Raw genomic sequence first — 26,186 nt, 5'->3', positions numbered from 1 at the left:
ACAAAGGTGTATACGTATGTATAACGTCCACATTTAATATAGGACATCAAGTGTAGATTCGGCATACATTTGCATTAGTTTGGCAAAATCACAACAAAATAGGGTATATAAATTCCAATAGAATTCCACAGGCTTTTCATTTTTGAAGTACATATGAGTAGACAAAAGCTTTAGTATACTTTCTTATAGACCTTGCAGAGCAAATAAGGAACACATATATGAGGAGGCAATGTGAACTGAACAATGTGTGGAACAAAGCAATTGCAAAGTTTAATCTGTTTCGAGAACGCACTATATATTCAACAACATCAGGTATTTTAAACACTTTGATAACAAATTCAAATATCTTTAATTTACACACTATACCGTAACCCAGTTAATTGACCCGTGCACTCATACATACATAGGCAGGATAAGAAACTAAAAATCGTTTAACAGCCGAGAAAACACAGAATCCAAACGATAATAATGCGTATCCGTATTTCGCGCTCGTTTACCGTTGCATAGGAATATATAAACAATACGAAGCATTCGATATTCCCTACATAAACTTATCGAATTCAATATGTGTATGTGCAAATGAAAAACGTGCAAATTAGTTTTCTTTTTGTAGCAGCTGACTCTTTATAATGAACATGGTTGCCACCCATTCACAGATTAGAACGCAGACTTGCCTAAAAATATTCGGTTAAAGCAGGGTACTAAATTCGTCCCAAAATGAGCCCAGCCCCTGCTAAGCATTCGTTTGTCAAGGCAGATTTAAAGAGCCGTCCAGATTTGACGGTATGTCAGATTTTTGTTTGCATTCTCTTTGTTGTAATCTTCTTTTTCGCAAATTTCTTTGTGTGTGTGTTGACAACACCTCGTTCAGCTTGATTACAAGATGGCGGATTGCACCATATGATTTGTGGTTGTTGTACAAATGAGACTACCTTCAACTGTTTCGCCATGATCATTTGTAAAGGCTGTAATATGTTCGCTTATCGCATTAAAAAGAATCTTGCCTGTTTCGATAGCGGCAATCGCAAAAAATTTTGCGAATTCATTTGCCCAATTTCGTAATTATAAGCCGCAATGCAATAGAACTACACGTTTATAATAGTCTATTAGGGAATTGGGAATAAACGCAGCGATTTGAATACAGTTATTAGATTTTTTTTAAATGTTATATACAAGCAATGCTGCATATCTAAAGAATTAAATCGCATCTTAATAGTCCATGGTTATGCCTTTTTAACATAGAATGTTGTCGCAGTTTTTATATTTTACAAATTCATTGCAAAACACAGGAAAATTAATAGCTGCTAGTATCGTGGCGGATTGACCCGACGGAGACCTTCATCGGCAAGGGCTGATGCCTCATTTAGCGACGCCCAAGGGAAGCACAATCAAAGCCGCTAGAAACACACGAAAAAAAAACGCTATAGCTGAGGACCTTATTGTAACTCAACTTTATTAGCATTGGTGTCAAAGATTTTAGGAATTGTACAAGATAAACCAACTGCTTGGTCTTCTTTTCTAATAAACCTACAATTTAGGTGCAAACATGTGTGAAACTGCCATTTTTTACTTGCGGTATGATGTTACCACTTTGCAATTTTTGGATTAAACAAGAAATAGGCCTTTAAACTTGCTATAAATGGTGCCAACAGATAAAGAAAATTTTTATTTGTAGGCAGGCACAGGTCTTCCTAATATCGTAAAAGTGGCACCGATTAGATAAAGAAAATTTTTATTTATGTGACAAACTTTTTCAACACAATTGAGCGTAATTTCGGAAAAATTTGCTAATTAATTTTGTATTTACATAGGAACAAAAAGAGGAATTGTTTAAAATGATGCATTCGACATGCCAACTTGCATGAATCTAATCGGTGCCACTTTTACTATATTATGAAGACCAGGCAGACCGTATATATTCATCGTATACGGTCTGTGATTGGAGACCACAAACTTATGTTTATACACACATATGGGGTAATAAACAAGATTAATAGTTTATTTGTTTGTACTATAAAGTTAAATGCATTATTTATTGAAGTAGTATGGACACACTAACAACTTGCACCCTAGGAAGATGTTTAAGTGCATAGAATGTTATAAAAAAGCAATAAAATATGATAAAAATATGTTTGGTTAAATTTAAAATTTGTTTGGTATTTTTAGGATGGTTTCGGAATAGGGAGGTTGATGATTGTTCGCGCGCAGACGATGCGAGTGGAAACAAGTTAAGAGTGGTATACTTCCGATTCAAATTCCATTACCAGCAAAACACAAATTCCATTACCAACTAAACAAAAGACACCACAACGACTTCAATCACAAACTCTTTATCCATAACAGGATTCACCCAACAAGCATGGCGAAACAATTAAAGGTGGTCTCATTTGTACAATAACCACAAATCATATAGTGCAATCCGTCATCTTACCATCAAGCTGATAGGCCTTTTGCCAACACACGCAAACAAATTTGTGTGCATGTGTATATGTGTGTGTTCATGGCCAGAGAACGTGCGAGAAAGTTGATAACAACAAATAGAATGCGAACATAAATCTAACATCTCAATACCGTTAAACCTGGAAAGCTGTTGTCAAAAATTAACATATAAAAATGAATATGGTGCCAACCAATTTATCAGCTGCTTACGTGCATATGTACATACAAATTTGAGTGTGTGGATCTTACTGAAATTGCAAGGATTAATAACGCGATATCACGCTAACAGCGTGTGTGTTCAACACACACAAAGACATTTGAGTGTGTGTATATGTGCTCGTACATGAGCAGAGAATACGCGAGAAAGAAAGAAAAAAACGCAATAATAACTTAATTCTCTTTTAACATTTTATGAGAAATAATGAGGGAGTATCAAAAACCTTTATAATACAGTTTATGCCAAATTAACATAAAAGTGATGAATGCATGATATAGTGAGAAGGTATAATACAGCAAACAGCTGTAAACAGAAATAGATCGATGGAGAAACGATTACGACCATCAAGTATCCCAAAATACTTGGCGTTATATTTGACACCTCTTTCTCATCTTCTCCACATACCACAGCAATTTGTGATAGGGTTGGTATTCTATCCTGCTTTCGGAATAGTCGCTGAAATCTTTAATTGTTCCGCGAGCGGATAATAAAACCATAAGTTCAGATAAATAACGTCTTTTGGTATGAAAATAAAAACAAAACATAACTGTCAAATGTTTTATTGGTTGGTTTTATTATTTTTTTGCAAATAAATAAAATAACAAAGAAAAAACGAACCATCGAAACCAATAAAACAAAAATGATGCTGGCAATGATGTCAAGCGTTGCCACTATAATTTATTTTTGCTATTTTCTTCACTATAGACAGAATACTACTTTTTCACCTATTTTCCTCCAGCGTTTCGCCGATATTTTTTATGTGGAGTTTGACAGGATTCTGCCTGAAAATCTGAGCAGAATACTCAGCTATAAAGTCAAAAGCAGAAACATGGTCCTCAAGTCACTTGCCGGTAGCATTTGGGGCGTTGACAAAGAAACCTTGTTGACCACGTATATCAGGAGACAAAGACCCTGAAAGTGAGAAGACATAACTGCATGCTGTCTAAGCAATTCCTTTTGGACTGTCATCGCAGAGACTTACCAAATCATCATCTTGTGGATAGGTATCCACCGCCTAGAAGCCTTAAGGTAGATCTAAATGATCTAGAGCTTGAGGTTCAGCGCTGCAAGAGAGCAACTCTAGATCAAGCGGATCTAGACAACATTCATGCAGACACCGTAATAGATGCTGTGAATAGCTACCAGGTGAATGTGGTCCTTGGAGACCCCTCTCATGGCTCTTGAAGAAATTGACCTCCCCCGGCAAACCAGAGTGGTTCTGCCTCAATTACGATCCGGCAGATGCAGCAGCCTCAACTCCAATAGTGCAAGGATTTAAGACGACCTGCAAAATGTATGTCCTGATTGTGATCAGGGACCACACGACACACTCACCTCTTTAACTGCCCAGCCAGACCCACTCGACTCCGAACCAGATCCCCCTGAACGTACCCCGTCTTAGTCGCAGAAGTTCCAGGCTCTGGACACTCAACAGAATCAATCAGACGAAAGTTAGAACACAACAAAGTGCTACAAAAAGAACAACAACAGAAATAGGAAAAAACCACGAATATTATTCATTGCGGCTCAAGCAATATGAAAGATCAATTTGTCTTCGCAGACAACTGTTTTTGTACATTGAAATGCATTATGCAGCAAACAGTGTTACGTTCAAAATGCAATGATTTTAAAAGACATGGTTACTCACCAACAATCAAATATTTTACATAATAATATCTATCAAAAAATCTTTATTCAGTAAAACCGCGTTTACACTGCCCTTTAAATCCGGACCGTAATCAAATTCAATCCCTTTGAAATTAATAAATGATGAAAAAAAAAACTATTTACAACGAAACGAACGCACGACTCTTTTCGTGCCTTTTTGGGCGAAACGAACACTTTTCATCAATATTTTGCGCTTATTTATTTTTATATGGAGTTTCACCACGAAAAACGAATATAGTACCAACCTTAAGGCCTTAAATCTGCAACAAAAACAAAACATATTTGAAATTAAGTTTAATAAAATACCTATTTCTGAACAATTTTCGCATTGCAATTTTATTTCGCGTGTACAACAAAATAATCGTATTCACGCACACAGCCAAAACAGAGTCCTTGCTTGCTGTAAATGAATATATCTTGCTCCGCTGTCAAGGCGGATTTAATAAGGTGACCTCACGCGACCAGTCGGCCAGATTTGACGGTATTAAGATGTCAAATTTTTGTTTGCATTCTCTTTGTTTGTTGTTGTTCAAATAACACCACTTTTAACTGTTTCGCCATGCTGCGCTGGCAGCATAACACACTACCTTCTTGGTGTACACCGGATGACCCAGTTGTTGCGTGCCGTAATAAATCATTGACACGTTGTCCTACGTTAGGACTCACTAATTAACCAACTACAGTTTGATTTCGCACTTTTAACGCAGAATCGCAGTAACTAAAAATTTAATATTTTTCGGATGAGATTTTTTCTGTGCAGCGAACAACTGGCGTCGATACTTCCTTAAAGATTTTAGATTTTTAATAAAAACTTTTATCAAATTATTTAAAAATATTAGTAACTGTCGGAGCATTCAATATTATTTCCTACAATACTTTACGTGCAACAATAGTCGATAGAGCCTATCTCAAAAGGCTCATGTAACTATGTAGTAAATTGTTTTGTTTTTAATAAATTAACCGTGCGTAGATTTTATAACACAATGTTATAAACACATGATATGACTTTCTTTTCGGCCTTTGAAAGTATTTGAAAGAATTGTCTTGCGTGCGCCATAGTGGAAGTTTTTAATAGATGGAAAGGATGTTTCGGGATCTAGTGTTTTCAATTTTTTAATTTGTCATGAATTGTAGTGAATATTGCAATACGTCTAAAACCAGCAATAAAATTTCAAAAGAAGATACTACAACATCTAATCACTTGACTTGTCAAGCAACCGCGGAAGGCGGAGTAAAGAAAACGAATTTTCCAAACACTTTTATTACCCCACAAAACTGCTTTGATATATTGACCTCTACATCTAATAAAGTGTTCACTGCCAGTGCTGATGGATCGCATATATTATTTAAGTCCATGTAAGTACAAGTAACGATTTTGGAGAATAATATGCTTTCAGATGGCAGCCATTTCAGGCTATCAAGCTAATGAGTTTAGTACGACCATCTAGGATAGTGTGTCCATATGATCCCGGTACAATTGAATCTTTTATACGTGGTGTAAGATATAATTATATCTGAGGTCATATCTTTTTTTATATAATTTATATAGCAGATATAATTATTTTTAGTGCCCGATAAAATTATGTCTGGTACCATACATAGTTACATCTGACAAAAGAGCCAATTAAATCTAATAAGTTTCACTTTTATATGCTACTAGATAATTGTATTAAATCATGAAATAAGCCCAATATACCAGCTTTTTCAGATGGTTTTTCGGGATCAACGAAGAACCTTCTCACTGTATTCTCAATATTCGTAATACTTAGAGATGGCATTCTACCGGGTAAATTCCCAATGCGTGGGTAAGCCCCCAATAATGAAATTTTTTAATGTTTATAAATTTTCAGATATGTTGGTAACTGAAAAAAATTCGTACCAATTTTTGATGATTTCACGTTCTTTGTATATAAACCTGACCTTAGAAAATCAGACTGTAATTATATATAGCCACTATATAGATCGATATCTCGACGTAAAGAATGTGGAAACACTTCCTGCCAGCTAGCCGGTAAATCCAAATAATACTAATTTCTTAATAATATAAGAGTTTTTATGCAGATTATTATATCACTTTTATCTATCATTTCACGCACAATGTTGATGTCTTCTTCAGAATCAGAGGACGACAAGCAGAACAAATGGAATGTAGTCATGCTTTTTTTTTTATTTTAAATTCACGTTTGTTTCCAAAAATTCCAATCAATCCACAATTTTTACAAAAGCCGGGTGGGTAGATGTTAATCGTCATTTGTGTTGTTTTTGTTTTGCCACAAACATATGTTCAAATCAACTCTGCTGCAAAAAATAATTGGTAGGCATTTGAAAAAGTCGACACGAGTGCGGTTAAACATCCATTCGATACGTGACAAAATCTCATTCAATACAAAAAGCGTATGTATCATCAAGTATGCGGTAGTTCGGTCCCATGCTCATTTTGCCTTTTTATTAACGACTTATCTACCATAATAAAGCATTCTAATATTTTGATGTTTGTCGATGATGTGAAAATCTTCAGGTCTTATAATGACCCAGATGATCAGTATTATCTCCAGCCAGAACTTGATCTGTTTTATGAATGGTGCGATATTAACGTTATGCAACTGAATATTTCTAAATCCAAACAATGCGTTTTTAAGCCAAAAACTTTTTATTACAAATTATTTTATTGGATCCGATGAGCTTGAATCAGTCGATTCATTTAAATATCTTGGGCTACTTATGGATCCACGTTTTTATGACAAATTACGCAGGTCCTCGGCCGAGTACCAGTGTTAGCAACTACCAATAACTCTATGCTAACACTGGTACTCGGCCGAGGACTTGCGTTATTTGTCATAAAATTTTGAATTATATATTTTCCCCAGAGTTGTCAACGTCGGATGCAACAGTGGTGAGACAGGGAGACGGTGGAGCATACCTGGCATCACATTATCTGCCTTACGTCTCTCCGACACCGCCACCCACGTCGGAGCAGCAACGACTGGTGAGGAAAGCAAAACAGACAGGAATCGAGGTACTAATAGGGTGCGACGCGAACTTTTACCACATTTCATGGGGTAGTACCAACACTAATAAGCGGGGCCAAGCCCTGGCAGAGTTCTTGAATACTAACGACCTTATAACACTTAATATTGGTAACACCACTACCTTTGTTAATAGGATTAGGGAGGAGGTATTAGATGTGACGATATGTTCGAAAAATTTAATAGATGAGGTTCAGGATTGGAGGGTGTCCATTGAAGACTCTTTCTCTGACCATCGTTACATTAGGTTTAGAATAGCAAGGCCAGCGCCGAATCCGATAAGCTTCCGGAATAAGTTGAAAACCAACTGGACAAAATTCGGACGGCTACTCAGAAAGACTTGGGAAAGATAATTTAGATTGTCCAAGCATAGAAGACATTGACGAAAATGTCAACAGGATTACGTCTGCACTGGTGGGGTCCTTCGAAGATAGTTGTCGTCTTCGGGAAAGGAAATCAGCCCAAGAAAAACCCTGGATGGCCGGGGAGATTTACAATATTGGGAATCTCCCCGGGATGTGTATTACACACGGCTCAAGGAATACAATAAGATTACCAGAGCGGAAAATCGTGCCTCCTGGAAGCTTTTCTGCGAACGGGTCCATAGCGTTAATGACGCGGTCAAGATAAAAAAGTCTCCATGTCCAAACTAAAACTTCAGTGGACGACATGGGAGTGAGAGCAGAGACAACGTAGTACATGTTGAGGCTTTTGACGATAACCCATTTTCCACAGGATACAAAGGGACGTTGATCGAAGTTTTATAATTACGGAATTTATGGTAAAGGAATCTTTAAGGAACTTCAAGGTCGGTGACGGCTGCCCTGCCCGAGGTTGTGCATAAAATAGAAGAATCCTTCGATGCCAAAACGTACACACTGGCGGTATGTATTGACATCGAGTGGGTTTTAACAATGTGCGGACCGAAACACTGATCCAATCCTTAGAACAGTACTGGGTGGACCCGGTCCTTAGAGACTGGATAAACCATATGCTAAGGAACAGGTGGATAAATTGTGTGTCCCATGAAAGTGGCATAGAGCACGCCACAGGGGGGCATTTTATCGGCACTCCTATGGGTGACCACCATAAACGACCTATTTCGGCAGCCGGTTGTACGTACCGGATTGACCCGATGGAATCTTCATCGGCAAGGGCTGCCGCCTCAGTGTACGTGTTCGTCTTTTTTCGTCATGGGAGAGGCGCATCCCGGAGTGCCTTCTCCGTATGCTTTTGGTCCGTGCCGGGATTGAAAAGAACCCCGGACCCTGGTTCTGTTCCGTTTGCCAGAACCGCCTTCATCATCGGTCAGTGTCGGTGAGGTGTAACAGGTGCTTGGAGTGGGTACATTTCCGTTCTTGCTCTGCCCTAATCTCGCTACGGGAGTATAGTCATACTGGCTATGTCGCTAGGTGCTGTGCGAACATAGCCAGCAGTGGGTCACAAGCGTCGCCGTCGTCGCCTTCGGCGTCCTCGTCGTCGGACTATGTGACCCCCCCGACCTCTCCCGTACGGCAATTTATGCAAAGACAGCACCCTAGCCCTACTATTGCCAGGCCAGTGTCGGGAAATGTATCGTTCCTGCAGTTAAACTGCAATGGACTGCGAGGCAAGATTGATGAGATTGTAGATTTTATGAGTCGGAAGAGCATATCGGTCGCAGCGATCCAGGAGACAAAGCTGACTAACACCTGCAGCTTGCACAGTTGTCACGGCTACAATGTGCTACGTAAGGATCGCTCAAGGAATGGAGGTGGGGGATTGGCCTTCGTTATACACCATTCCGTGCAGTATAGACCTATCTCGCCTGCGCTTGACGCTAGTGACCCATACATGGAATGTATGGGGGTAGCAGTCAGGTCTGGTACTGCCGAGATAGAGATATACAACGTGTATATACCGCCGGTTGGCAGCTGTGCCCCGATTAATGGCCAGGCCTACAGCCCCGACATAAGTGGGTTGCTATCTGGCCATGGTCGTCTGGTTCTGGGGGATTTCAATGCACATCACTCGTCATGGCATTCTCCCCTAGGCAACGACCAGCGTGGCATAGCTTTGGCAGAGCAGATAGATAGCTCCACGTTTTTCACGGTGAATGAGGATGCCCCCACTAGGATTACGAGGAGGTGCAGCAGCTCGCCAGACATCTCAATCGCATCCCCTGATCTCCTGAGTGACGTATCCTGGCAAGCCGTCATCTCTTTGGGGCCAGACCACCTCCCCATTATCCTCACCATCGACCGACCACCCGACTTCATAACCTCTGAGCGCCGAACGTTCATCAACTACAAGAAGGCCAATTGGACTGGCTTCAGAGAGTATACCAATCGCCGCTTCAATGAACTGCCACCCCCCTCTGATGTGCTTGTGGCCGAGAGGAAATTCCGAGACATCATCAACGCAGCAGCCGCTCGCTTTATACCAGCCGGTCGAATACCGCAAGTGCGACCCAATTTCCCGGCGCAAGCAGTGGTACTCGCAGACGAGCGTGATGGGATTCGTGCTATGGACCCCGCTAACCCCAGAATCAGCGAGCTGAATCTGGAAATAAACAGGGTAGTCAACGAACATAAGCGGAATTTGTGGCTGGAACACTTGGAGCAATGTAACTTAGGCACCGGTGCAGGCAAATTGTGGGCCACTGTTAAGTCTCTCTCGAACCCCGGTAGACGGGACGACAGGACCTCAGTCACTTTTGGCGAGTTAACCGTGACTGATCCGAAGAGATGCGCCAGGTTGTTCAACCGTCAATTTATCGTGCATCCCGAGAGAGACAGGGCAAGGAGGAGAGCCATTCGCCGTATTCGTGGTCTCCGAGCCGATGAACAGCCATCACAATTTACCGTGGGTGAAGTTACGAATGTCATCCGTGGCGCCAAATCTTCCAAGGCGTTGGGCCCCGACGGAATCTCTACATTGATGCTGAAGAATCTGGATTTACCTGGAGTTGAGTACCTTACCACTGTCCTTAACCTGTCATTGAACACTCTTATAGTTCCCGATGTCTGGAAAATGGGCAGAGTGATCCCGCTACTGAAGCCTGGTAAAGACCCGAGTTTGGGGGAGTCGTACAAACCGATCTCCCTTCTCTCACCAGTGGCTAAGACGCTTTAGGCATTACTCCTCCCGAGCCTCGTAGGAGAATTTCCATTCGCCGAGCATTAACACGGATTTCGGAGACTGCACAGCACAACAACAGCTTTGCATGCCATCACCACACACATTTGCCGTGGCTTCAATCAACCCAGGCCATGTGATAGGACGGTCCTCGTGGCATTGGACCTATCGAAGGCATTCGACACGGTCAGCCATGCCAAATTATTTGAGGATATCGCCAACACGTCCCTCCAGCCAGGCCTTAAACGTTGGGTCGCGAATTATCTGTGTGGCCGCCAGTCATTTGTGGAATTTAGGGATAAGAAGTCAAAACACCGTAGAGTGAAACAGGGAGTTCCCCAAGGCGGGGTGATATCTCCGGCTCTGTTTAACCTCTACCTATCCTCCATCCCACCTCCTTCAGACGGCATAGAGATCGTATCATATGCGGACGACTGTACGATCTTGGCATCAGGCCCCCCACCCATTGATGACATCTGCGATAGGTTTAACGTCTACCTCAACGAGCTTGCCTCATATTTCGCTGCAAGAAATCTGAAGATATCCGCCACCAAATCTTCAGCCACACTGTTCACTACAAATACGCGTGAGGTGAATTCTGAGCTGACTGTGATGATCGATGGAGAATTGATTCCGACCATCAAGTGTCCCAAAATACTTGGCGTCACATTTGACAGCTCCTACACTTTCTCCCCACATGCCACAGCAATCTGCAATAAAGTCAAAAGTAGAAACAAGGTCCTCAAGTCACTCGCTGGCAGCACTTGGGGTGCAGACAAAGAAACCTTGTTGACCACGTACAAAGCAATTGGCCGGTCTGTGGTAAGTTATGCAGCGCCAGTGTGGTCACGTCAGCTTTGTGACACGCAGTGGAATAATATTCAGATCTGTCAGAATGCCGCCCTCCGAACTGCGACGGGCTGCCTCCTTAGTTCTCATGTGGACCACCTCCACCAGGAGACAAAGATCCTACCAGTGCGAAGACATAACTACATGCTGTCTAAGCAATACCTTTTGGGCTGTTATCGCAGAAATCATCCTAATCATCATCTTGTGGATAGATACCCACCGCCCAGAAGCCTCAAGGTAGATCTACATGATCTAGAGCGTGAGGTCCAGCGCTACAAGAGAGAACCCCTAGATCAAGCGGCATATCAAGCGGGTCTGAACAACATTCATGCAGACACGGTAGCAGACGCGTTAACTGGCTACCGAGTGAATGTAGTCCTTGGAGAACGACCGCCACCCATTGCACCCGAAGAAATCGACCTCCCCCGGCAAACCAGAGTGATTCTGGCTCAATTACGTTCCGGCAGATGCAGCCGCCTCAATTCCCACAGAGCTAGGATTGATGCCAACGTGCAAGATGTATGTCCCGACTGTAACCAGGGACCGCACGATACACGTCACCTGTTTAACTGCCCGGCCAGACCCACTCGACTCAGACCCAGATCCCTGTGGACGCACCCCATCTTAGTCGCGGAGTTCCTGGGTCTTGACACTCAACAGAATCAAGCAGACGAAAGATAGTACACAATAAACTGCTACAACAACAACAACAACCTATTTCGGATGCTGACTGAGGAGGGATTTGAACCATACTTTTAAGGGGTAGGGATCCGAACGAGATATGCAGAAGGGCCGAAAGGGTCTTGCATATGGCATATGACTGGGCTAGACCCTGAGGTGTCAATGTTAACCCAGAGAAGACTGAAATATGCCTGTTCACGAGGAAGAGGAAGGTGGGCCAATTTAACGCACCACGTTTCCTCAATAAGACGATTTCGATATCTGACAAGGTCAAATACTTAGGTGTGATCTTGGACAGGAAACTGAATTGGAAGTGTCACATTCAGGGGCGTACTGAGAAGGACACTGATGTTGGGCACTATGTAGACGGGCCCGTAGGCTCGAAATGACTCTACAGGTGCGTGATTAGACCAATACTTACTTACGCTTCAGTAGTTTGGTGGAATGCGATGGAGAAAAAGTGCAACATAAGGACCATACAAGGTTCAAAGAACATGTTGTCTTGGCATAGGCGGAGCTATGAGGACGAAGCCCACTAGGGTACTGGAGACTTTTCTAGATATCCGACCCAGTGACATAGTGAGACAGCCACTGCGGCTATGAGACTTAAGGGTATGGGAGAATGGATTGAGAATGGGAGCAGCTCATACCATCGAGGCATAATCGAGGCGACGATAGGAAACCTGGAAGGAAGGGAAGAGGTTTCCGATCGGATACCAGCCATCGGCACAGTCTTGGATTGAGGGAACCCTAGTATTGCCACCTGGAAGATCATGTTACACGGATGGATCAAAGCTAGGGGACAGAGTGGGCCTATGGGTTTACATTGAGAACTCAGGGACTGAGATAACATAAGGGCAATAACAACCAGGACGGTAAGGTCACGAACAGTCTTGCAGTGTTAGAAGGAGTATAACGGCTTCTCTGAGGATGACAAAATCCATATCGTTTGGGTGCCGGGCCATAACGGAGTAAGGGGAAATGAAAGGGCAGACGATTTGGCGGTGAAGCCTAGAGGACTGCCGTCAATAAACTTGGTTAACCCGAAGCATTTCGGGTCGACGCAGTCCGAGTTAAGGGAGTGGGCGATGAATGCGCATGCAACATTGTGGAACAGCGAAACGGTCGGTAGGACGGCGAAAATTCTATGGGGGGATCCAGATCGTGAGAAGACCAGGCTATTACTGAAAGGAAGCAAGAAGGAGGTCAGTTTAGCTATTGGTATCGTAACGGGACACATATTTCCTTAGCACTTAGGTGGAGACAAAAACCAGACATGAACCAACTTAGGAGAGTGGTTTTGAAAACAATAAGGGATTTTTTAAGTAGCACGGAATTCCTAACTTAAAATTTTCTTTTTAGAGATTACTTGATAGTTTATTGAGCGCACAACAAGCCGACTCCTGCTTAGCTGTATGTCCACAGTGGCATGGGGCGGATTAATATCTGCACCCTCTTTTCAACCTAACCTAACTTATGGATTCACGTTTAAACTGTCGTCACCATATCTCTATGGCAGTTCATAAAGCTTACTGTGTCTTTGGTTTTATGAAACGTTGGAGCAGAGATGCAGTTTTTAGTTCGTTCTGAGACATATGAGATGGAGCGTTGTCTACTAAGAATATAGCGGCAGCTTTTTTCAGTTCACCTAATGTGTATAATGAACAGGGCAATTAAAATTCTGAAAACAGCTAGGCTTTTTAGTCTTTCCTGCAACGTTTGCACAACACAAGAAAGTTACACGCTGCTTTTCAGTTTTTGTACCAGGAGCTGTTTTTCTAATGAAGACACGTACGTCTTTTGTGGTAACAACTTCCAACAAGATTTGAATTTGTCATCGGTATAGAGTTGGTCTTTGACCAGTCCAAGCTTTTGATTTTTGTCAACAGCTTCATTTTGAAATGGTCCATTAACTGGGGCTGCGAAGAAATATGTTCTCCAGATATTTTAAGCAAGCGAACGCCGTGTGTCTTTTTGAAGTTATGAAACTATTTTCTTTAATTTCCTCCTTATTTTAAAAACCACAAAAATGAATGCTCCATTTTTGGGTAATCGGAAATAGGGATCTAAAAGTCGACTTTCGATTAATCGAAGTAGAAAAAAGGCGAAAAGTCGTTTCAAGTCGAGTTTCGCCGCCGACTGCTTCCACGTTTTTTTTTTAGCTATGGTTGCAATACTTACAAAAGTGATATTTATAGAGAAAAATGACAAAAATAACTCGAAATGGAGCTTTTCAAAAAAGGGATTGAAAAAACCACAAAAGCACCCACCCAAAATCAAATGCGTGCCGATCGGGACACTATGGGTACTAAATGAAAGGTATTAGATGTATAGTGGAATACGAAAATTGAATTAAAAATTGTTCTTAAGTACCCAGGTGGGCGCTCCACTTCCACTTTGGTGCTCAAATGCAAAGTTTGAGGAGTAAATTACGAATACGACATACAAAAATGGTGGTCGCACCACCTGCAAATAACCCCCCAAATGGGCATATTAGCCGATCAAGGCTTTATTGGACTCAAATGGAAGGTAGGTGGGTGTATATTACGAATATGACATTAAAAAGTGTGTACTTGTATCTAGGTGGCGCTTTACCTCCTAAAATTACCTAAAATAGCTTAATTGACGCATTATGACAATATAGAACTCAAACGAAAGGTATTTGGAGTAGAACATGAATCTTATATATTGTACAATTGTGGGCACAAGTTTTTGTGGGTCGCCCCACATCTAAAGCACGCGCAAATAGGACATGTTTACCGACCATGTCAATATGGGTCTCAAATGAAAGGTATTTGAGAGTGGATTACGAATTGATAATTCACTTTCGAAACCAAGTGTCTGGTAGGCCGCTCCACCCCGTAATTGCCTTAAATAAGTCTTATTTACCGACAATGGCAAAATAGGGCTCCCATAGAATGTATTTTGGAGTAGAGCACGAATTTGAGGTCCATATTTGGGGCGAAAAGTCTGAGTAGCCATCCCACACAAAAAAAAATCTCCTCGTTACCCTAAATTTCAAAAAAGCCAGATCAAAGAGATAGATGGTGCGATTCAAGCGAAAATGTTTTTGCACTCTACTAAAAGGGTAAATTTTTAATAAGTCCTTTGTTACGCTTGCTGTGTGCATGTGGCACTGTTGAAACCACATGTCATGCATGTCAAGCTATTGCATTTTGGGCAAAAAATATTTGAATATCATCTCACGGTAGCGCTTGCCATTCACAGTTACGTTACGGTTCGCATTATCTTTGAAGAAGTACGGTCCAAAGATGCTACCAACCCACAAACCGCACCAAACTGTGCATTTTTCTGGATACATTGGTAGCTCTTGCAATGCTTCTGGCTGATCTTCACACCAAAATCGACAATTCTGCGCCAAAAATGAGCTTTGTCGATGATGACCTTCGTCGCGCGTTGAACTTTCTTTGCTGCGCTACAAACGAAAATACTCTTAAGAGCATAGTTTCATCCTAGAAGCCATACTCCTTTTTGACAAATTCTACCGATGGGTTTGAGTGGTTCCAAACGAAATTGCGATCTAGGAAACCAGCCAATTGCTATTACAAATCAAAAACACATTTTCGGGCTAACTTAAACAAACAAGGGTTTTTTAGTATTCTATTTGTAATAGAAACTGATGGCCTTATGGTCTGCAGCCGGACAATATCCGGACAAGTCTAAATAAATTTAGCGCAAAACATGAGAATGAACGGGAGGCATGACGCAAACAGTGTAGGCTGCATATATGCTTACATCGAAAACTTAGTAGTTGGGCAAGTGTGTTTGTTTGTAATATTGTAGTTGGATGTCTTCATTTGGTTGAAATATATGAAGTGGAGTAATTTTCTTTCTTGCTGCGCTACAAATGAAAATACTCTTAAGAGCGTAGTTTTAACCTAGAAGACATAACCCCTTTTTGACTAATCCTAGCGACGAGTTTGGGTTGTTCCAAACGAAATCGCGATCAGGAAACCAGTCAAATGCTATAACAAAGCAAAAAAAAAAAAACACATTTTCTGCCTAACTTCAAAAAACAAGGTTTTTTTGTGTTTCCTATAGAAACAGATTATTCTATGGTGTGTAGCTGGACATTATCCGATTTTAGCTACGCTACTTTGTTTCTGTATGTGATAGAAGTTAGACATATATTTGACCCATTCGCACTTTTCGCGTTACAAATGCGGGAACGAGAACACAATATAAAATTGGTCAATACGCAATTTATACTTTTAGAAAAAGCAATGGAATCAGTACAATTAAAATTAAGTTCAGCGAAAATATCACACCTTGTTTGAAAAGATTTGTATAAGTCAACACCATGTTTAATCGGTCAAATTTAGGTCTACATTTTTTCTGTGTATGGATATGTGAGCTTACTTGTGTTGATGTTTTTACCGTTTTTATACCCTCCACCATAAGATGGGGGGTATACTAATTTCGTCATTCTGTTTGTAACTACTCGAAATATTCGTCTGAAACCCCATATATTCTTAATCGTCGCGACATTTTATGTCGATCTAGCCATGTCCGTCCGTCTGTCTGTCGAAAGCATGCTAACTTTCGAAGGAGTAAAGCTAGCCGCTTGAAATTTTACACAAATACTTCTTATTAGTGTTGGTCGGTTGGTATTGTCATCATAAACATATCGGTCCATGTTTTGATATAGCTGCCATATAAACCGATCTTGGGTCTTGACTTCTTGAGCCTCTAGAGGGCGCAATTCTTATCCGATTGGAATGAAGTTTTGCACGACGTGTTTTGCTATGATATCCAACAACTGTGTTAGGTATAGTTCAAATCGGTCCACAACCTCATATAGCTGACATTTAAAATGATCTTGGGTCTTGACTTCTTGAGCCTCTAGCGTGCGCAATTCTTACCCGATCAGAATGAAATTTTGCACGACGTGTTTTGTTATGATATCCAACAACTGTGCGAAGTATGGTTCAAATCGGTCCATAACCTGATATAGCTGCCATATAAACCGATCTTGGGTCTTGACTTCTTGAGCCTCTAGCGTGCGCAATTCTTATCCGATCAGAATGAAATTTTGCTCGACGTGATATAGCTGCCATACAAACCGATCTTGGGTCTTGACTTCTTGAGCCTCTAGAGGGCGCAATTCTTATCCGATTGGAATGGAATTTCGCACGACGTGTTTTGTTATGATACCCAACAACTGTGCCAAGTATGGTTTAAATCGGTCCATAACCTGATATAGCTCCCATATAAACCGATCTTGGGTCTTGACTTCTTGAGCCTCTAGAGGGCACAATTCTTATCCGATTTGAATGAATTTTTGCACGAAGTATTTCGTTATGATATCCAATAACTGTGTCAAGTATGGTTGAAATCGATCCATAACCTGATATAGCTGTCATATAAACAGATCTGGGGATTTGACTTCTTGAGCTTCTAGAGCTTCTAGAGGGCGCAATTCCTATCCGATTTGGCTGAAATTTTGCATGACGTATTTTATTTTTCTTTCAACAACTGTGTCAAATAAGGTTCAAATCGGTTAATAACCTGATATAGCTGCCATATAAACCGATCTGGGATCTTGACTTCTTGACCCCTAGAGGTCGCAATTATTATCCGATATGCCTGAAATTTTGTACGACGGATCCTCTCATGACCATCAACAAACGTGTTTATTATGGTCTGAATCGGTCTATAGCCCGATACAGTTCCCATATAAATCGATCTCTCTATTTTACTTCGTGAGCCCCAATGGGCGCAATTCTTATACGAATTGGCTGAAATTTTACACAGGTCTCCAACATATAATTTAATTGTGGTCCGAACCGGACCATATCTTGATATCGTTTTAATAGCAGAGCAACTATTTTCTTATATGCTGTTTTGCCTAAGAAGAGATGCCGGGAAAAGAACTCGACAAATGCGATCCATGGTGGAGGGTATATAAGATTCGGCCCGGCCGAACTTAGCACGCTTTTACTTGTTTTTCATCTTCCTGATTATACTTAATTAATATTAAAATTGTAATGTAATATTTTTACTTGTATGGTTTACCCAGCTGCCACTAGCTGATGAAATAAATAAATAACTAACTTTTGTTTGTATTACAATTATATATTTTCAGGAAAAACCTCCTGCCGGAAGATTATGCAAAAGAAACTTATTCCGTGGCTGGAAGCATAAACTCTGAAAAGCCGACATCAAGTTGTCAGATAATAAAAGAAACTTCCGATTCTTCGATTTGTTCTTATTATTTCAGTGTTCCATCCAAGAATACCGATTTGAATACTTTGACAAATTACTCAAAAAATCTCTGCGAAACAAAATCATTCAACGCAGATCTTGAAATCGATAAAATACTACAAGAAGATCCAAATATTGATTGTTCCTTTACTAATAAGCCGTCTTCTACTATAAGCTCTGCTAGTGCATTTCACGGGGAAGAGGTAAAAATCACTTGTCATACACTTAGAGAAATTTGTTAGTAAAAACAGCAAAAATGTTTGCAGAAAGAAAGTCTGCTTAAAATGGGACAGCAGTAAAGCAAACATTTTCTGCTGTTTTTAATTGGTAAAAAGTTGAAAATAACTTCAAGATTTCAAAAATAATTAAAAAAAAAATTATATTTCTTCTTATCTTTTAGTATTAAGTATTAGAAGTGCATCGTGCATATTTGGAACAAAATCCAATATACTAAAATTTGACCATTTTGAACGATTTCAAATAACAGCAAACAAAATATCTATTAAAATCATATTTATGCTATTAAAAAGAATGTAACCCTAAAATGTATATTAGCATATAGGAAATGGTTCAATTATTGTTTTGGAGTTCATAAATTAGAGAAGGTTTCCTTCAATTGTTATAAAATTTTAGTTTAAAATCAACAGCCATTGTTTGCTGATATCAGCAAACCTATTTCTCTGGGTGTGTATTTCTATAAAAGGTTCTCTTTATTCATCTTAAAAATCCAAAAAAAAATTTAACTTGAAAGTTTTATTACGATACAAATAACATGAGTAATGAAATTGAAAATTAAAGCAAACAGCGTAACCGTTGAAAAAGTTGGAAAGTCGCAAATTTTTTTTAAACCCATTTTAGACAAGTTTTTTCATTTTCTCATCAGTGACTTGGTGAACATTTACATGTATTAGCTGTATATTACTAACTTATATTGAAAAACAAAATGTTATGGTTTTCTCTGACCCTACTTCAACTTTCTATTCAAAGAATAGCAAAGCAAAAACCTTTAAAAAGTATAAGGGAAGTAAGATTTGATTTGTTTTCTATTGCGCTTGTGAAGTAAGTCGTTTTAGAGAGCCCTATTCGAATTCAGATATGTGCTTTATAACCTACACTAGTTGGGGTGGTATGTAGAGGACCATGATCCATTTGACATCGTCCGCTGATGATATTTCTTGGTCGAAATTGAAATTGCGATACGGATAGCCAGTCAAATGCTTCTAGCCACAACATAATTTTTCTGACTTTTTAAAGGTTTTTTGCTATGTTATTCTTTGAATAGAAAGCATTAAACTATGGTCTAAAGCCGGACAATATCCTGCAATGGAATCTCAATAAGATTTTAAGACAAAAAAAAGAAATCGCAAACAGACAGACCATACGAAAGCCACATCGCATGTGGTGTAGGTATCACTGCCTATACACAAAAACATAACTGCCAGCATCAACCGTTGGGCAATCGCCGTGCGAAGAGCAAAAGAGTTTTGTAAATGATGTTTCTGTTTGTTGCTATTGGCATTGTTGGATAAGTTGGATTTGAATAAGGGAAGTAAGATTTGATTTTTTTTCCATTGCGCTTATGACGCAAGTATTCTTAGAGAGCCCTGTTCAATTTCATATGTGTGCTTTACAACTTTTATAATAATATAAAAATATTAAAATGAAAAAAACTCATTTTGGAAAAAGAGTAAAGAATTTCACTAAGATTTTGATGGAAAAAGAGAAATATATCATAAAATTTATTTTGGTGTATTAACTAGAAGATAGACAGCGCGGAGAAAATTATTAAAAACTATTTCTTCCCAAATTTTAATTTGGTATTTATTATATATGGGATTTCCGCATTTCCCGCTTATTTTACATTCCCTGCCCCGATCCCGGAAATTCCTGGGTTAAAATCAACTGAAAACAGCCATTGTTAACCAATTGCAATAAAAATTTAAACGGGTGATCGGTTCGAGGCCATTCGTGTATTTTATACAGGATATTTTAGAGAATTGGAAAAAATTGAGACTACTAGGTGCTCAGAAGGTAAAATCCAATTATCGACCCATTTTCAATTCACAATCGACTTACATAAATTAGTACATACAAAAAAGCATCTATGAAAAAGCATTGCGATAATAAAAAATTGATTTGAGGGTAAAATGAAAACGCAGATCACACCCGATAGTGTTTACCTTATACCGCGATTGCATCACAAGAAGGGGTTGTGGTCTAAAATGGGTTAAAGAATGGGGACAAAAGAAAATGCGCACTATATAGGTGTTCGGTTCAACGTAATTTTATATGCCTTCCAAAATGCATTGCGTTCTTCTTTCTAGGGTGGTCAATAAACCGGCTTTTTAGTAAACCCAGTTTTGCAAAATTCAAATTTTCCCATGAACATTCCATTGAGGAACAGGGGCAAACTTATCACATATCAATGAGAGCTGCCCTATTCAAGTTTAAGCTCAGTGATAAGGGGCACCCTTTTTAAAGCCAAGAAAGCAAAATTTCAATGTAAATTTCTCTTCAGACAAGATTTCAATAAAAAATTCTTTTTAGACTTTTTTTTTTAAATTTTCAAAGATAAATTTTTCTTAACAAATTTTTTCAAATTACAAAATTTTTTTGAAATCTCTTTATTTGGAAAAAGTGATTAAAATTTTTCAAATTAACAAGTCTTAATTAAATTTTCTATAAGGACAAAAATTTGATAAAAATTTCCTCATAAAATAATATTGATGGAATTTTTGCCAAAAGCAGAATTTCGAAACAATTTTTAAGACTTTTCCTCTGAAGTTCAAGAGATATAAACTTTTACATTATCACAAAATGTGGTTAGAATATACCATAAGTAAGAATTCGGTTAATTTAGGCAAGGACCCGATTTATCAAATATCCGAAAAATGGCAATTTTCAACAAACCGATTAGTATATTGATCTCAAAAAACCCAAAACCCGGTTTTCAAAAACCGAACTTATAACCCTAGTTCTTAATCATTGATACCATACTTGACATGAATGTTCAAAGTCAGAAAAGAAGTTCACATACAAGAGTTCCAGTCAAATATGCAATAAATTTTGTCAGGTGGTCAAGGATTTAATTTTTAAGAGGTTTATATGGTATCTTTATTAATGTATGCACATATTCCGACTATACGAATATATCTAATCATCAAAAATAATAATCTCGATCGATTAGTTTTACTCGTGCTTCGATATATAGACGGTCAGATGGACTGTCAACTCAGAACGATAAGAAAATATAAAAATACATACTACACAGAAAAAAATAACAATTGTTTTCAATCGTAAAATAGTGGATCTAATTAATTTTTTAATCGAAACTGCTTTAATCACGAAAATGGTAATATCAATCACCATTTTTGAAAAACTAATTGAAAATTTTTTCAATTAAAAAAATTGCATATTCATCTAACAAAATTTTTGAAATTTATGAAATTTTCTATTAATTTTTTAATTTCAATTAACTTCTTAATTGATCCAATTAAAAATTGATTGAAATTTCTTGAAGATTCATGTTAATTTCTTTAACACCCCGCGGAGGCTCTCCAAATAATTTCGGGTGTCGGGTAGTGGTGCCCTATATATTTGTTGTTGTTATCGTAGCAGTGTGTTGTGCACTGAGGCCCTTTGGTTAATCCGGCACGTAGAACCAGCTGCCGTGGTATTGCTAAGGATTTGTCGAAATGTGGGACGTATTGGCCTTTAAAAACTTTCCCCTTTATATTGTGGGGGACAAAATAGCCTTTAATTGTATTGTTTTGATTGAAAAATGTTCAGGTTCAATTACAAAATTAATTGAATCAATTAATTTTCTAATTGAAAATGGAAAATTTTTCAATCACGACTGTATTTAAAATAAAATTCCTATTCAATTAAAAAATGAAAACAAAAATGTGCAATTAATTTTTAATTGAAAATTTGTTGGCGATTTTTTTTCTGTATAGATTACTATTTTGATAAGCTGGAAATGAGTGATGACGTAAGGGAAATCCCAAAGCCATGGTGGACGGTAAAAAATGTTGCAAAAACTAAGTATTCCATGAACAACCCATTTAAAAACAGCGGCTAGTCTTCCGTCAGATTAAATTTACACTCAAAGAAAAAAGTCTGTGATAATAGCAAATAAACAAAAATAACTACTGAAAGACAGCAGTGATTAGTTAGGTGCGTTGTTGGATGGATTATTTAAAGGTACCAATAACTCGTCATATCGCGTATTACAGGCACTCAGTTTTTAAGAAAAAATCGGTGCCGGCGGCCCCCCTGCAACTCATTCAAGGTTACCGTTGAGATTTTCTGAAAAGGTAAAAAAGGAGTTTTTTGGGTCACAAAAGGTTATTTTCTCAAAAAGGGCCAAAGCCTTGTTTGACCTTTCTGTAATGAATTTGATGCTGATCGCCTGGGTTCAAATCCTCTCCTAGTGCTTGCGACACTTGTGAGGTATTTACTAACTTACTTACTTTAATTGGCTATAACAGAATATTTGTTCCACTAGCCGAACGTAGAATATCGTTCCAAGCGCCTCGATCTTCCGCCCTCATTCTAAAATCTCTGAAACCAAGTTTCGAGGTGACTCCAACCGCTTGATCTTTCCAGCACTGTCTCATCTGCTTTCACAAGTACCCATGCTTCAGAACCATATAACAACACGGGTAGTATCAGTGTCTTGTGTAGTGTAATCTTCGTCTGTCGAGAGGTGGCCTTGTTTCTAAACTGCTTACTTAGTCCAAAGTAGCATCTGTTTGCCAGTATTATTCTTCGCTTAATCTCAAAACTGGTGTCATTCGTTTCCGTTACGGCGGTGCCGAGGTAGATAAAGTTACTGACTGTCTCAAAGTTGTGGTTCCCAACTTTCTCCATTTTCTTTATCTTATCGGTTGGGCAAGGCTTTTTGGGAGTTGAAACCATCTATTTCGTTTTATCTCCATTTACTGCCAGACCCATTTTCACTGACTCTCTTTCGATTCTTTCAAAGGCTGCAGTTACTACTTCCGGTGACCGACCCCTGATATCAATGTCGTCGGAATAGGCGAGTAGCATGTGTTCTCTTGTGATAAGGGTGCCATATCTATTCACATCTGCATCTCGTATAATCTTCTCCAACAGGATATTAAAGAGATCGCTCGATAGGCTGTCTCCTTGTCTGAAACCTCGTTTGGTATTAAATGGTTCGGAGAGATTCTTTCCTATTCTCACTGGGGAACGCGTATCAGCAAGTGTCATCCTGCAGAGTCTTGTTAATTTTTCAGGGATACCAAACTCTGACATGGCTTGAAATACCTTTGAACGTAAAGGGGTATCGAAAGCGGCTTTGTAGTCAACAAAGAGATGGTAGGTGTTTATTTGTCCTTCTCGGTTTTTTTCCAGGATTTGGCGCAGTATGAATATCTGGTGCAGGGTGGATTTACCAGGTCTAAAGCCGCATTGATAGGGCCCAATTATCTCATTGTGTGTGAGGTATTTACCTTAGTAAATAAGCCGAGTAAGTTTCTCTACAAAGTGGTGTCATTGCTATGAGAGAAGTATCCTGTGTATTTCCTCTATAACATCAGTAAGTAGATTTAACGGTGAAATGTAAGAGACAACACTATAACAAAGAACTAGAAGTGTAAACAAAGAAGACACTTCTAGTTCTGCGTTCAAAAAAGAATATGAATACAATTCCGTTATCCAAGAGTATGCGAATTTAAGGCACATGTGTCCAGTTGAGACTTCTAGTTCTATGCCTCACTACTAGTACCACCAAAGTTCGAGTGGTTTTAAATGCTTCTTCGGCTTCCTCCAATGGCGAGAGTCTTAATGAAATTTTGCATACAGGTCATGTGTTGCAAAGTGAACTGACTGTGTTTCACGTGGCGATTCTTTCGTTATGTGTTCAATGCCGGACATTCAAAAGATGTTCCGGCAGATAAGAGTCCTTTCCAATCACACACCGTTTCAAAGAGTTCTATTTTGAGGAGATCCAAGTGACGACGTTCAAGAGTTCGAGTTGAAAACTGTCATTTTCGATGTGAAATGCTCCGTACTTAGCTATTCGCACTACTTTCCAACTTTCTGATGACGTTCAATCCAGTCGTTCTATTGCGAGCGAAATACTTCGTAATTTTATATACGTAGATGATGCACTAGTTGGTGCACATTCACTGCAGATGACAGTGCAGTCTAGGGAACAGTTGATATCAGCTTTGGCTTTGTATGTACGAATAGCTACAAATGTGTCAGTCTGTACACACTTGGTCTCCTGTGAAGACGTTGTCCATTCCGAGGTTGGAGCTTTGTGGGGCTGTTCTATTGGCAGAAATGTTGGATGCATTGCTTCCGACGCTTGATATTTCCAACTATTCCCTTTTCTGTTGGTATGTTACTAGTTCGCGTCATTTTTTGTTGTTTGTGTGTGTATGGTTTCTAACAATAATACACACACAACCAAAACTCGTTGACAGATAGTGCGCTTCGCGAGAAAAAATTGTACTTAGCTGTTCACCGTACAATACCTGGTTATTATGTCATGAATGAATATATCTTGGGTCTATGCCAACAACGAAGTTGGAAGAGTTCAAAGTCAATATTCAAGGACATATTTAGTTATTATGTCGGCAAATCGGTCTGTATGACAGCTATATTCAAGTATGACCTAATGTGGATCATACTCGGCTTAGGTATCGGATGACCCAATCCAAATCACTGTTCCAAATTTCACAAAATCTGTTTATAAATACGGCGTTTACTGGCTTAAGGCCCTCAATCCTCTGATCGGTCTATATGACGGCTATATCTAAATGTGGTTTGATGTGGACCATACTTGGTTTCAGCGAAATCGGATAATAAATGCATCTTTTACACTCTTAAGACGCCAAGTCTACAGATCGGTCTATATGGCGGCTATATTCAGATGTGGCCTTGTCCAACTCACTCTTCCGAATTTCAGAGAAATTGAGTGATAAATGCGGCTTTTTTGGCTCAAGTCTCTGATCTCTCAAATATGGTTCGATCTGATTCATACTCCGTTTAAATACCACGTAGGGTCAGAAATTGATATTTCGATGTGTCGCAAACGGAATGACTAAATGAATATACCGTCTATCCTATAGTGGCAGATATAAAAACGTTGTCAATTAGTTATTGGAAACCCCGATATAATTTTCATTATGAGTTTGAAGTCTCACATTGTTCGGCTTATTCTTATCTCCTAAGAGGTTTATAAGAATTTTTGATTATAATAGGGAAGCAGGAAATCTCCAACACCCAGGAGATATTAATTACTTCTTTGGCAGCGTTGCCGGTGTACTCGTTATCACTTATTCCAACGTGAGTTGGTATGCTTATTGGTTATGATACGGGAGAATTACTTTTGACTGTATTAAAGGCTCCCTTTTTGTTGGGCCTTGTTGAATTGAATAATAACACTGAGGCTGTCAGTACATATCGCCCCCTTACCGCCAAAAAGATGTAAGTACCAAATTTTGGGATTTTCAGTTTAAATGGGAATCGATAGCTAACGCCTGGTTTCAAATTTGAAGTCTTTGGAAGAACAGTGGTCACCAATAAACCCATATTGGTCATCCGGGACAATATGGGACGCAAATGAAGGTCGTTTGGAAGTAAGGTACGAAGGTCATATCCAAATTTGGGGACACCCAAATAAGCTCCCTAAGACGGAATTACGGGTCGATTCGAAAATATAGGATTTAAATTAAACGACTTTGGAAGAATATTACGGATTTGATATATTTGGGAAGAAGGGAGCGGAGCGGTCCAGTTTAGGCCATTTCAGTCCGCTACAAATCTCCGATTATAAGTAAATAAAAACACGTTAAGATCACCCAGGCTTAAATTCGACAAAAGCAATATTTATAACGCAAGAATTTTATTTGAGAAATCTTTATATATTTATACATCTATATATTATATATATCATACATTGAAAGCCTGGCAGGAGGTAAGGTTGGTGT

General features: G+C 39.2%; 2 protein-coding genes across 5 annotated transcripts in view; one reads left to right on the top strand and one right to left on the bottom strand.

The window, feature by feature from the left end:
• Positions 1-615, bottom strand: part of LOC106091953 (tubulin monoglutamylase TTLL4) — a 179,011-nt gene extending 178,396 nt beyond the window's left edge. The window contains exon 1 of the mRNA XM_059364274.1: positions 404-615. The gene's annotated coding sequence lies outside the window, so the exon portion shown is untranslated. The remainder of the gene's footprint in view (positions 1-403) is intronic.
• A 4,397-nt stretch (positions 616-5,012) lies between these two features.
• LOC106094426 (protein Aster-B) overlaps positions 5,013-26,186 on the top strand; it is a 99,310-nt gene continuing 78,136 nt past the window's right edge. For 3 of the 4 annotated variants that reach the window (XM_059364267.1, XM_013261640.2, XM_013261641.2), the window contains exons 1-2: positions 5,013-5,680; positions 18,104-18,425. In XM_059364267.1, the coding sequence (XP_059220250.1) occupies positions 5,448-5,680; positions 18,104-18,425 (555 nt within the window). In that variant the 5' untranslated portion in view covers positions 5,013-5,447. Of the gene's footprint in view, positions 5,681-6,008; positions 6,111-6,174; positions 6,336-18,103; positions 18,426-26,186 lie in introns of those variants that run through there. The other variant, XM_059364268.1, reaches the window with a different exon arrangement.

This window comes from Stomoxys calcitrans, chromosome 3 (genome assembly GCF_963082655.1).
Source record: "Stomoxys calcitrans chromosome 3, idStoCalc2.1, whole genome shotgun sequence".
Classification (NCBI taxonomy): Eukaryota; Metazoa; Arthropoda; class Insecta; order Diptera; family Muscidae; genus Stomoxys; species Stomoxys calcitrans.
Note: the sequence above shows the minus strand (reverse complement) of the source record. Positions and strands in the feature narration are given on the sequence as shown.